The 12,655-nt window shown below is 39.2% G+C and overlaps 1 protein-coding gene across 1 annotated transcript in view; it reads left to right on the top strand.

Annotated features, from left to right (window-relative positions):
- Nucleotides 1-12,549, top strand: part of BRCA2 (BRCA2 DNA repair associated) — a 40,381-nt gene extending 27,832 nt beyond the window's left edge. The window contains exons 18-26 of the mRNA XM_074859858.1: nucleotides 347-502; nucleotides 2,584-2,728; nucleotides 6,679-6,800; nucleotides 7,902-8,103; nucleotides 8,326-8,492; nucleotides 8,587-8,722; nucleotides 9,390-9,646; nucleotides 10,379-10,531; nucleotides 11,827-12,549. Coding sequence (XP_074715959.1) covers nucleotides 347-502; nucleotides 2,584-2,728; nucleotides 6,679-6,800; nucleotides 7,902-8,103; nucleotides 8,326-8,492; nucleotides 8,587-8,722; nucleotides 9,390-9,646; nucleotides 10,379-10,531; nucleotides 11,827-12,447 — 1,959 coding nt within the window. The 3' untranslated portion in view covers nucleotides 12,448-12,549. The remainder of the gene's footprint in view (nucleotides 1-346; nucleotides 503-2,583; nucleotides 2,729-6,678; nucleotides 6,801-7,901; nucleotides 8,104-8,325; nucleotides 8,493-8,586; nucleotides 8,723-9,389; nucleotides 9,647-10,378; nucleotides 10,532-11,826) is intronic.
- The last annotated feature ends 106 nt before the right edge of the window (nucleotides 12,550-12,655 follow it).

Here is a 12,655-nt window from a genome sequence, read left to right as displayed (position 1 = left end):
GAAAAAACAGGTTGTGAGAGGCTGGGCTTGGGTTGGGATTGGGTCTTGACTTGTTTGAGGATGATTAAAGTGCTGGGTGAAGTTTCAGCATAAAAATTTTGCTCCTGTGGTATAAAGCAATGGGATGCTCATTTCTCAGAGAATTTTAACTCATCAATTTTTTAGTTCCTGTTTAAAATACATTCTTGAATGTGAAAAGAAACCTTAAACTTAAAATGTTAATATGTTCAGGTACAAAAATTAGATATTCTTGGGTGAGGTCAGTGTGAAAATAGTCTTTCCTGTATATAAGTTGGATATCTTTTTGACCTACCAGTGACAGCTTATCATTCAACATTTAACTTAGATTTCAGCGAACAGCACTCGACGTGCACGATGGCATGCAAAACTAGGATTTCATCGGGACCCCAGACCTTTTCCTTTGCCTTTGTCATCGCTTTACAGTGACGGTGGTGCGGTGGGGTGTGTTGACATAGTTATTCAAAGAACATATCCTATTCAGGTATGGTATAAGTATTTTATGAATCTAACAGGTTTATGAGATTAAATTATATTACTTAATTGCTATCTCATTTCTCAAACCAGACATAATATAGAGAGCTAAAAAATTTAAGAAAAGGTTCCATTATGTGTAAAATGAACAGGAGTGGTTCTTGCAGTGGGCATGTATTTAATATTTCAGGACTGGAGTATCCTGCTGTAAGAAGAATTTGAGTTTGTACTCAGTATCTTGTGGCTGGCTTTGCTTTCAGCTTCAAAAAGCCAGAGATAGTTGAATTTCAGTTCTGTAATCTAAAAAGCACAGCGCTTGTTTTAAAGGAGAGAAAAAAAACAGGGACAGTTTCAACTCCAAGTAGAAGTGAAACCCAGTTTTTTTCTATCCTTTTCTATCCTTTTTATTCCTGCAAAGAAGTTAAATATTTATAACCATTAGTAAGATTACTTTTTCTTACATGTAGCTGGCTATATTGTGTAAGATCTATTATTTAAAAATATTACTGAAAATGTGATGTGATTGTGGTGTAAAATAGAAGATCTGTTAAATACCACTTGATATCCACACATTTTCAATATGGTCAGACTTCGCTGTAATTACTTGTTTTTATAACAATAACAACTAAAAAAGAAACAATATTCTTGTTAGTAATCAATCCTCTTAATGTTAACAGTTTAACCAGGATAGAACTTCCAGATTTTACTAACTTTCCTCAGAGTATGTTACACTTGGCATGTACATATAGGGTTTTTTTTCGTTGCTTTCTTTCTAAATAATTGTATCAATGTAGAATGAATTCTGCAAAGATAATAGTAATATTTGGTTTGGATTATTACTTTGGTATTTAGATCATTACTTTAATGGACAAAATTGCTGCATTTATTATATGAACTCTCTGGTAGAACTAACATTTATTTAGGTCCCAGAAAGGGGACTGTAGTCTGTTACAGCATCACGGTAAATGGCTTCCAGGCTGGGGAGGAAAGTGGTGCTTTGTATCTCACTATATCAAGAGAATGATGTACTGATGTAGATTTCTTTTTTTTTTTTAAAAACACTGAGACTTTTGCTCAAACATACCAAAATGATAGGAAGACTTGGGCTATCTGTCTCCTTTTACCTGGAGAGTCAAGGAGTGTAGGAATCACAGTAACCCTAATTAAAGGTGTCTAACTGTGAATAGTGCAGGAGACATATGGCATGCAGTTAATGAGGCAGGCAGAGCCTATTTCAACAATTCACTGCCTCCTAAGGATTAGTCCTTCAACCCTTCCTCATTCTGCTTCTCTATGCTGAAGCTGGACCTCACCTGATCCTGTTGCTCAGCTAATTTAATTCACTAAACTAGGAGTAACTAATTAATAATAACCAAAAAAAAAAAAAAATCCCAACACAACAAACTTGTCTATTGAATTAACAAACTGATGTGGTCTGATGAGGTCGGGTATGTGCTAGAGCCTGTGCAAGGGAGAAGATGGGACTGTGCAGCAAAGAGGAAGGGAAGGGACTGCTTTCAGCAGCAGTGACCTCTTTGTTTGATTTGCATATCTCCTCAAATCAGGCAAGCCAGTTCTGGCAGGGTTGTGGACAAGGCTGTAGTCCTATGGAACCATTTCAGACAGAAGAAGTTTAAGACCGACCACCTGCAGAACAACATCATAGTTCTTTCACAGCATCTAATCTAGCATGTTCAAACAGACAGTACAGTTGATGTGGAAAGACAAATTGGGTAGAATGCAGTTCTGGTATATAAAGCATTGAGTTTGATAGTTTGCATCTTTACCAGTGGGATCCAGCTATCTTCTAAATCACATCGTTGATTCCTATAACTTTAAGCCATGGTTTCTGCAGCTGTTAAATCATGCAGTTTTGACTAGTGCTCCATTCTGTCTGTGTGTGTCTTAAAAGTGAAGATTTACCAACCAATGCTGTTGGCTTTTGCCTTTTATCTGTTATACTGAAAGAAGTTACAATCTACTGCCTGTTCATTTTCTTAAAACACTTTTGCTTAACAGTGAGTATTAGAAGGAAGCTAGACGAGGTTAAAAATTTAAAGTCTGTTTTTTGTTTGAATCTTTTTATTTCAGTGGATGGAAAAGACATCAGCTGGTTCATACGTGTTTCGTAATAGCCGAGCTGAAGAAAGGGAAGCTGCCAAGCATGCAGAGGATCAACAAAAGAAACTGGAAGCTCTGTTTGCAAAAATCCAAGCAGAATACGAAAAGCATGAAGGTAAAGCTTTCATTGTTTCAGAACATGTACTAAGAACACAAAAACTTTTTTGGCATTTACAGAAGAATTTAAAGAAACGGGCCAAAACTATTCTGGTGATAGGGAAGCAGAGATAGGGTGTTGGGTTGTTTTCTTTGTTGTTTTTATGTTGTATTGTTTCAGGTTTTTTACTTCCTGTGTATCAAGACCTTCAAGTACAAAACAGTTATATACTTATTTGCTTGGCTTTGCAGCTATCTAGAAACCTCTTCATAAACTTGAGATGATGCTCAGGGAAGTGCTACAGAATTGTAGAATCGTTATTTCCATTCTCTTCAAAGACCTGACACAGTAATATTTCACCCAGAGGTGGGCACTGCTTAGGGTGCATCTCGGTAGAACTGAACACCAAGACTTGAGCACTGAGCATCTTTCCTCACAAACGCTGCAGGACTGTGGAGATACTGAGGTCAGTGGAGCCGCTAAATGGGACAGGGACCCTGGTGATCACGGACATGCAGAAGGCTGAGTTACTGAATGCCTTTTTCACCTCAGCCTTAACTAGCAATACCAGCCTTCAGCAATCCCAAGCCCTGGAGACCAGGGGAAAGTCTGGAGCAAGGAAGCCATACCCTTGGTGGCACAGGATCAAGTTAGAGAGTACTTATGCAAACTAGACGTGTGTAAGCCTGGTCGGTGATGGGATGAGCACACAAGTGCTGCAGGATCTGGCTGATGTCTTTGTGAGGCTGCTCTTGAGCCTCTTTGAATGATCATGGTGATTGGTAGAGGTGCCTGAAGACTGGAGGAAAGCAAATGTGTCTCCTGTCTTCAAAAAGGACAGCAAGGAGAATCTGGAAAACTAACTACAGGCCAGTCAGCCTTACCTTAATCCCTGAGAAGATATGGAACAACTAATCCTGGAAACCATTTCCAGGCACATGAAAGACAAGAAAGGGATTGGGAGTAGTCATCAGGGATTCACCTAGGGGAAGTCTTGTTTCACTAAACTGACAACCTCCTGTGATGAAATTACTGGCTAGGGCAGATGAGGTGAGATCAGTGCATATTGTCTGCCTTGACTTCAGCAAGGCTTTTGACACTGTGTCCCTTAACATCCTCATAGAGAAGCTGATGAAGCATGGGCTAGATGAGCAGACAGTAGGATTGAAAACTGGCTGAACAGCTGGGCCCAGAGGGTGGTGATCAGTGGCACAAAGCCTCTTTGGAGGCCGGTAACTAGTGGTGTACTCCAGGGATCAACACTGGGTCCAGTCCTGTGTTAACATCTTCATTAATGATCTGGACAACAGGGCAGAGTGTACTCTCAGCAGGCTTGCTGATGATACAAAATTAGAATGAGTGACTGATAACACTAGAGGACCTCAACAGCCTGGAGAAATGGGCTGACAAGAACCTTGTGAAGTTCAACAACGGGAAGTGCAAATCTTGTACCTGGGGAGGAACAGTCCCCTGCACCGGTACCAGCTGGAAAGCAGCTCCTCAGAGAAGGATCTGGGGGGTCCTGGTGGATGAGTTGAGGAGTGTGGCCAGAAGGTCTAAGGAGGTGATCCTTGCCCTCTGTTTATCCTTGGTAAGGCCACATGTGGAGTGCTGTGTCCAGGTCTGGGCTTCCCAGTCCAAGAGAGACATGGACATACCGGAGAGAGTCGCAGCAAAGGGCCATGAAGATGCTTAAGGGTTCGGAGCATCTGACGTAGGAGGAAAAGCTGAGACAACTGGGACTGTTCAGCCTGGAGAAGAGAAGGCTCAGGGGGATCTGGTACATAAATACCTGAAGGGAGGGTGCAAAGGTGACGGAGCCAGGCTTTTCTCAGTGATGCCCAGTGACAGGACTAGAGGCAATGGGCACAAACTGAAACACAGGAGGTTCCTTCTGGAACCCTTTTTCACTGTGAGGGTGACCGACAGTGTTGCCTCAAGAGGCTGTGAAATCTCCATCCTTGGAGATACTTAAAAGCTCACTGGACATGGTCTTGGGCAGCCTGCTGTAGGTGACCCTGCTTGAGCAGGAGGGTTGGCCAAGGTGACCTCCAGAGGTCCCTTCCAACTTCAACCATTTTCTGGTCCTGAAATGGGATGACACTGTACACCTCTGCCAGTGGTTTCTAGTACTAGTTTCAAATCTGCTGTTGTTGTAAGTGCCGCAGCTGGCTGCTGATGGCTACACCTTCATGAAGCTCCCTGCTGCACCAGAAATGTGTTTGTTTCCCCTTAGGTTTGACTTGGCTAAACTGGGATGAGGATAGGTATTAGGATTCTTGCCACAGTGATTATGGATTCTAGCTGCCTTGATACTCTGGTCTGTTTTTTGTGGAGAGTTTTTGTTGGTTTTGGTTTGGCTTTTTTTTTTTTCCCAGGAGCAGATAGGAAAGCTGCCAGTCAGAGAGGGACCTAGGGGTGTTGACTGACAGTCAGCTGAACATGAGCCAGCAGTGGCTTGGCCCAGGTGGCCAAGAAGGCCAATGGCATCCTGGCTTGTATCAGAAATAGTGTGGCCAGCAGGGACAGGGGAGTGATCTTACCCCTGTACTCGGCACTGGTGAGGCTGCACCTCAATTACTGTGTCCAGTTTTGGGCCCCTCACTACAAAAAGGACATTGAATTACTCGAGCGTGTCCAGAGAAGGGCAGCGAGGCTGGTGAAGGGTCTGGAGCACATGTCGTACGAGGAGCGGCTGAGGGAACTGGGGTTGTTTAGTCTGGAGAAGAGGAGGCTGAGGGGAGACCTCATCGCCCTCTACAGCTACCTGAAAGGAGGTTGCAGAGAGCTGGGGATGAGTCTCTTTAACCAAGTAACAAGCGATAGAACAAGAGGGAATGCCCTCAAGTTGCGCCAGGGAAGGTTTAGACTGGATATTAGGAAGTATTTCTTTACAGAATGGGTTGTTAGGCGTTGGAATGGGCTGCCCAGGGAGGTGGTGGAGTCCCCATCCCTGGAGGTGTTTAAGAGTCAGGTTGACATAGCGCTTAGGGACATGGTATAGTTGAGAATGGTCAGTGTTAGGTTAATGGTTGGACTAGATGATCTTCAAGGTCTTTTCCAGCCTTGATGATTCTGGGATTCCATCACTAACAGTAGCCTGTGCAGTTCAAATTTCACAGGATTATATCTACAAGCCTCTCCCTTTCCATAAATCTTTCTCATGGTGATCTGTAACACTGAGATGTTCTCTAACTGCTTTCTCAGAACCTGGAGTCCCTCACAAATAACAAGGAAAAGGCAGATAAAGCTGTACCCTAAAAAAACCCAACCAAACAAAAAAAAAAAAACACCAAAAAACCCACCACCATTGAATTCTTACTTGAAATCGGGGATTGCTTTATAATTCTTAGCTTCACTGATACAAACTTCCATGTATCAGTCACCTCATTGTGTTGTTTTATGGCTGACTGGTAAACTTGTCTAGACTGGAGTCTACTATGCTGAAGGAATGCATCGAAATGCTAGCAGCAAAATGACTTACCTAAGAAGGGGGTAATAGTTTAATGTAATGAAGTTAGCTTGGCTCTTAGCTGGTGTCCTAAGGAGGCTTCATGTGCAGGCCTGTGGTCACCTGTTGTCCCAGATCTTGGTATCTTTGAGACTTTTCTGCTGTATAAAAGGAACTGAAAGACATATAAAAAATATGGTCAAGTATCGATGAAGTTTCATGGCAGCCTGTCAAGTCTCCCACCCTCTCCTAAGTGCAGACGCTGATACTGGCTCCCCCAAAGTTCGTATAATATTCTAATCTATGTGTATTTGAATGAACAAGATTTTTCTTTCTGCTTTTCTTTTCCTAATACATATATATATACACACACACACATATCAGTTCCTATATAGAAGTGTTTCATATTTTTATTCTGGCAAGACCTAAGTACTACCATGCTTCTTATGTAATTATTTTTTCTTTCACTTTTAAAGTGTATTGGTTGTACCCAACATAATGGGGTTTTTTTCAACAGAGAGAACTAGCAGAAGAACACCAAGATCATGCATAGTCACAAGACAGCAAATACATAATTTGCAAGATGGTGCAGAACTTTATGAAGCAATTCAGAATGCATCTGATCCTGGTTACATGGAGGTAATGTAGATCCTGCTGGGCTAACTTTGAAATGCTTGTGGAAGAATTTACAGTTTAGTACTTCCTGCTAAAATCAACCATTAAATTACTGTTTATTTTTGTTGCCTTTTAAGATTTTCTACAGCATGCTTATTGCTACACAAAGATTAAAAATTTTGAAAATATTTTAATGAAGGCTTGTTGAAATAGATTAATATTATCTTGGATTGTAAAACAGAATGCTGTTTTCTCTTGATATAAAAATCCAGGATATAGCACAATTAAAAGTTAATGTTACTTCTAATTTTATTACTTTACTTTGTCTTGCATATATGACCAGTAAATGCATCTCCTAAGTTTCACACACATATTCTTGCATGATGTTAATTGAAGTGTTTGAAGGATTGTATTATTGTTCTCTTCATTCCCTGTTCCCATTCAATCAAACCTTTTAAGTGTTTATGCTTTTATTAATAAAGATGCAGGTGATTAGTCCCTGCCAGTTGTTAAAAATCAAATACATGCCTCTCCTTTTGCAAGTCAGGGTCCTTTACTTTCATAAAGCCATATGATCTGTGACTTTATTTGATAAATTTTTGATAAATATTTGATAAATATTTATTTTATTAAATATGCATATCTGTGGTGTTACATGTAAAGGCATCTGGATCTTGAAGTCTTGGTCAGAAAGGTAACGCTCCTGATGCATTTTAGTGTAAATCACTGTGTCAGCTCAGAGATAGCAGCCTGCTGAGAGGTCAGCTTTTCTTTTCTTGCAGAACTTTTTCATAATATTTCTTCCTTCTTATGAAACAGGCAAGCATGCCTGTTATATTAAATATTCACCTTAGTTGTGCACTCTTAAGCAGGCTTCTCACTAATGATCACATAAGAACAGTGTGTAACGTAATACTTGGACAACAGAGCACCAGCTCAGTACCAGTCAAGACTGGTGACTCCTGTTGTGTTACACACCTCATTTCAAGTCCTAGTAGTGTGTCAGTTGAATGATGAATTGCTTGTAACAGACAAACACTTAAGAAAGCAGCTGTCTAAAAATCTTGACAGGGTTTTTTTAATTAATAAAAAAAGATACTGAATACATTTATCTCTGGGTTATAGGGATATCTCAGTGAAGACCAATTAAAAGCTTTGAATGCTCACAGGCAGTTGATGAATGATAAAAAGCAAATTCAGATACAGGAAGAATTCAAGAAGGCTTTAGAGTCAGCAGAAAAGGAAGAAAATGGTTGCTCCAAAAGAGATGTGTCTACTGTATGGAAATTATGTGTGGTAGACTACAGAAAGCAAGAAAAACATAAAGGTTAGTACTTGGAAAATTATAGATAACTTTATCTAAGCATGGTAACTGAACAACATAGCAGGTAGGTTTGAAGAGTTTCCTGACAATATTCTAGCTTGCATGTTAATATTACCAGTTTTATTTGGTTTTTGGTTTAGGGCTTTTGGGTGGGAGGGAGTGTTGTGTGGATTTATTTTGTTTAAAAGCCTTCGCAGCTAATATAATTTAATCTGATTTTGTTAGGATTGATACTGAGTATCTGGCGTCCACTGCTAGATGTTTGTTCATTGTTAAAGGAAGGCAGTCGGTACAGAATCTACCAGCTCTCAACATCACAGTCCAAAGGAAGATCAGACTCAACTAACATACAGTTAACAGCAACAAAGAAAACTCGGTATCTACAGCTATCGGTAAGTGCTTGAACCGCATAAAGATGTGTCACTAAAATGTATCACAGTCTATGTGTTTGTGTTGTAAATACTTAAAAATTTTCTGTTTCTTCAGGTATCACAGCAGATGCTGGTACAGATTTTCTTTCCAAGAAAGGCTCTAAAATTCACCAGTTTGTCGGATCCTTCTTTTCAGCCACCATGTGCGGAAGTTGATTTAGTCGGAGTTGTAGTTTCTGTTAGCAAAACAGGTACATTGTGGACCATGTTCATGTCCTCCCAGTGAATAAGCACTAGTTTTTTAATTTCAAGAGTCAAAATTATCTTTGTGTTGTACCTGTATCTCAGGCCGGTGAAAACCTGCTAGTACAGCCCATCACTGTGATATGCTGGCAGATTAATTCTGTTTTCCTAACGAAAGACTGTCTTCGCTTATTAGCTCAGGAAGAATTTACTAAGGGAGGATCTAAGCTCAAGAGAAGCTTTTCTTTATTATTTTCCATAAACGGTGGATGAAACTTCTCTCATCTGTGTTCAGCACCTGCAGAAGTACCACTGTGCATGTACATGAGCTCCCTCTTTTGTGTACAGTATCATGGAACGAGTGGAACGCAGGCACTGGAGCTCATGGGTAGGGATGGTAGATAACCTTCTGAATAAAAAGGAAAAGCACCATAGGAGTATTGTGTGTTTTAAGTACTGGAACACAGACTTTGAGTTGTTTTCTGTAATCAGTAGGGAGACAGTGTACAGTATGAATGAAGCATGAAACATCTGTTACCATGTGGATAGGCTGCCATGTTACATTTATCAATTCTTTTCCAAGATGTGTGTGAGGCTTTTTTTATAGATATAAATTGCAGTAATCAACCTTTGCTTAAAGATTTAAGGTTTAATTCAGACTTTTCTTGCTTTTAGGTTTCACTACTATGGTGTACTTATCTGATGAAAGCTATAATTTAGTGTCAGTAAAGATATGGACAGATCTCAGACACTTTGCTGTTGAAGATATTGTTGTCCGCTGTTCATTCATTTCTGCAAGCAACCTTCAGTGGCAGTCTGAATTCAGATCAGAAATTCCTGTGCTGTTGGCCGGAGATCTTTCTGTTTTCTCAGCCAGTCCAAAGGAAAACTATCTTCAAGAGAAGGTTAATGAACTGAGAAGTACGATAGAGGTAAATCTGTAGATTTTTAGTTTAACAATTAATTTTAGTTACGGCTGCATTACATTCTTCATGAAAAAGTCCATTAGTACTAATAAATCTTTAAAAGAAGTAATGCATATACTGTTGTATTTGAGGGGATTTTCCAGGCGATGGAGTAAGGTGTTAATGTACTTTTCCTGGAGCACCCTACATATCACCTATTGAATGTTTTGTTGTGGGGTTTTTTTGTTTGTTTGTTTGTTTGTTTTTTTGGTGTTGTTTTTTTTAATTTAGCTCAACCATCACTGTCTTTAGGACGTGCCACAGAATCTTTTCTGGCTAGCAAAAAATATTGTACCTCTCAATAGGGAAACTGTCATGGGCAGTTTGGCTTTAGCCTTTTAAAAGTTGAAATTTATTGTCTTGCTCACCTGAACATACTCAGTGTTGGATTGTTGATTTCATTTATTTATTTCCATTTTCTAGCTCTGCTAAATAGCATGTCTTGGTCATGTATCTTCACTTCTTACTGAAAAATAAGTTTAAATACAAAAGGATTTTTTTCTTGTTAACAATAAAAGGAAGGTATGATACTTCCTTCCACAGAAAGCACAGCAGTATTCTAAGTTGTTGGTTTGATATAAAATAAACTTCTAGTGGGATTATGATGAGAAAACAAAGTCCTAAATACTGTGTGAAAATATAATACTTGCAGAATTTGAAAAATGGCTATTCTGCATTGTAAACTGTTCTCATTTATAGAATGTGGCCTCCTTTTGCTCTGATGCAGAAAGTAAACTGATGAATTTGCTACAAAGAAATCTCTCCCTTACACCCAGTTTAACTAAAAGATGTGTCTTGGAATGCCCCTCTCCTTTCGGCAACTCAGGTCTTTATGCAGAGGATAAAAGTTTGGTAAGCTTCTGGTAATTAATATTGTGTTTATACTGACAGTATATACAGTAAGGATATAAGCAAGTTTTATCCCGATAGCTGTGGGGAATGGTCTTACTTCTTGGTTCATCCATACGTTCTCTTCAGGCAATGCAAGCTGGTTAGAAGCTTTCTGTGTGTGGGTTTAGGATTATTCCCCAGGAGGAACTGTGAGACTATTAATCCTCCAAGCAATACATGAAAACCTCCCCTTGTGGCCTGTGTCTTCGCAGCATACTTTAAGTATTCTGAATTTTATATGAGTAAAATGAATCATCCTTTCCCTGTAGATGATTTATCACTTCCTTGGTCCCACTGTGAAGATTATCTGACATCGATGTCACTGGAAGGAAAAATCTTGATCTGTAAATTTTTCTTGCAGTTCCTACCTTTGGTTAGAGAATTTACCTGTTGGTCCTCTTTTCCTAGATATTCTTCACTATTTCCAGGATTTAAAAGGGAGGAGGTGTCACCTAGTAAATGTTTACATTTTATAGCAGTTTTGACAAAAATGGAGTTAAAGAGTACTCAGGTTTCCCATGAAGGCTGCTGGTGGCAAGTTGTTCCTGATGTGGAGTACTGAGGGCAGTCAGAACAGAAATTTTTCCTGCCACTATTTGGGGGAGGTCAAAACACCCTGATGCGATATCTGTTCCTGGGGACTAAATTTAAGCTTATAAGGTACCCTTTTCCATTTCAGAGAGAGTGCTAATACTTAATTCTGAAGGTATAATTTATATCCATTTATTTAAGTATATTAACCAAGTTAAAACAAACAAGACATTAAAGGTATTCTCAAGTTAACTATGTGTTTGAATGATTTAATGTGCAGCATCTATCTTGTGTGTATAATCTTCAAGATTTTTGGTCTGTATTCTATCCCATTTTTCTTCATTTTTTTCCCCTCATTTTTCCCTATTTAACAACCTGTTGAGGATATATCCAATGCAGTAGAAGACTTAACTCCTTTTCAGAAGTGCTTTGATTTCTTACTATCTGGCACAGAAAAATTCCCATATACTTAGCTTAGATCTCAGAAACAGAATGTAAATGTGCTGCCTTAATGTACATGTAAACAGTGATTTATCAAGTATCAGTACTTGAAAGAATATATTAGTCACCATCAGAAGATACCAAACTAAAGTTAAGTTGGACATGAAAGATGACATAGCACTTTTGTATCAGGTTTTTTTTCCCCTCTGTTTTGTGGAAGTAATTGAGGAAGCTAATGAAATGGGACATTCTACTCAACATAAAACTTCTCTCTTTTTAACTAGATCTCTTCTAAAATTGAAATAAAGCATCCAAGCCCTTTGTCAACTAGCACACCGAATATGAAACTTGTCAGACAAGGGTCAGCAAAAACACCTTCATCTGCTACAATTAATGAAGACCATCCCAGAAACAGCAAAAAGAGAAAAGCTATGGACTTCCTTAGTTGCATACCTGCCCCTCCACCACTGACACCAATGTGCTCAATAATTTCTCCATCTTTAAAAAAAGCATTTCAGCCTCCACGAAGTTTGGGTTTACAGTGTAGCAAGTCATCCAGAGAAACAAATCAGAATATAGGTCATGTCACCCCCTGTAGAAAACTGAGAGAAACTGTCTATCTTCCTGAGAATGACCTGGTTGCTGATGAAGAACTTGCAATGATTAATACACAAGCACTCATGAATAATTTACCAGAAGAAAAGAAGACTGATTCTGTAAATGAAAACAGCAAAACAATAGCTACTAATTTATGTGATGATCTTTCACCCAAAACCAGTTCCAGGTCTACTGGGGAAGCCCACAACTCATCAAAAGGCAGTTCTGAAGTAGCTGAGGCTCTTCCGAAGGACTTGTTACCAGCCTGCAAAATGCTACAAAGACAAAAACCCCAAAAACGCTACTAAAGGCACATGTACAGTATTGTATATATTTCAAATTCAAATTATTTTTACACTTTGTACATTAAATCCTGATTGTATTTAATAAAGTTATATTACTAAACCAAAGACTTGTGAAATGACATTTCATCTGCAAAATAATTTGGCGTTGAGTAATTACACATTTCTCACACAAACATGTATCGTACAATAGCATCACTGTGGCTGAAGGTTT

The sequence above is a fragment of the Strix uralensis genome, chromosome 2 (assembly GCF_047716275.1).
Source record: "Strix uralensis isolate ZFMK-TIS-50842 chromosome 2, bStrUra1, whole genome shotgun sequence".
In the NCBI taxonomy this organism is placed as follows: domain Eukaryota; kingdom Metazoa; phylum Chordata; class Aves; order Strigiformes; family Strigidae; genus Strix; species Strix uralensis.
Note: the sequence above shows the minus strand (reverse complement) of the source record. Positions and strands in the feature narration are given on the sequence as shown.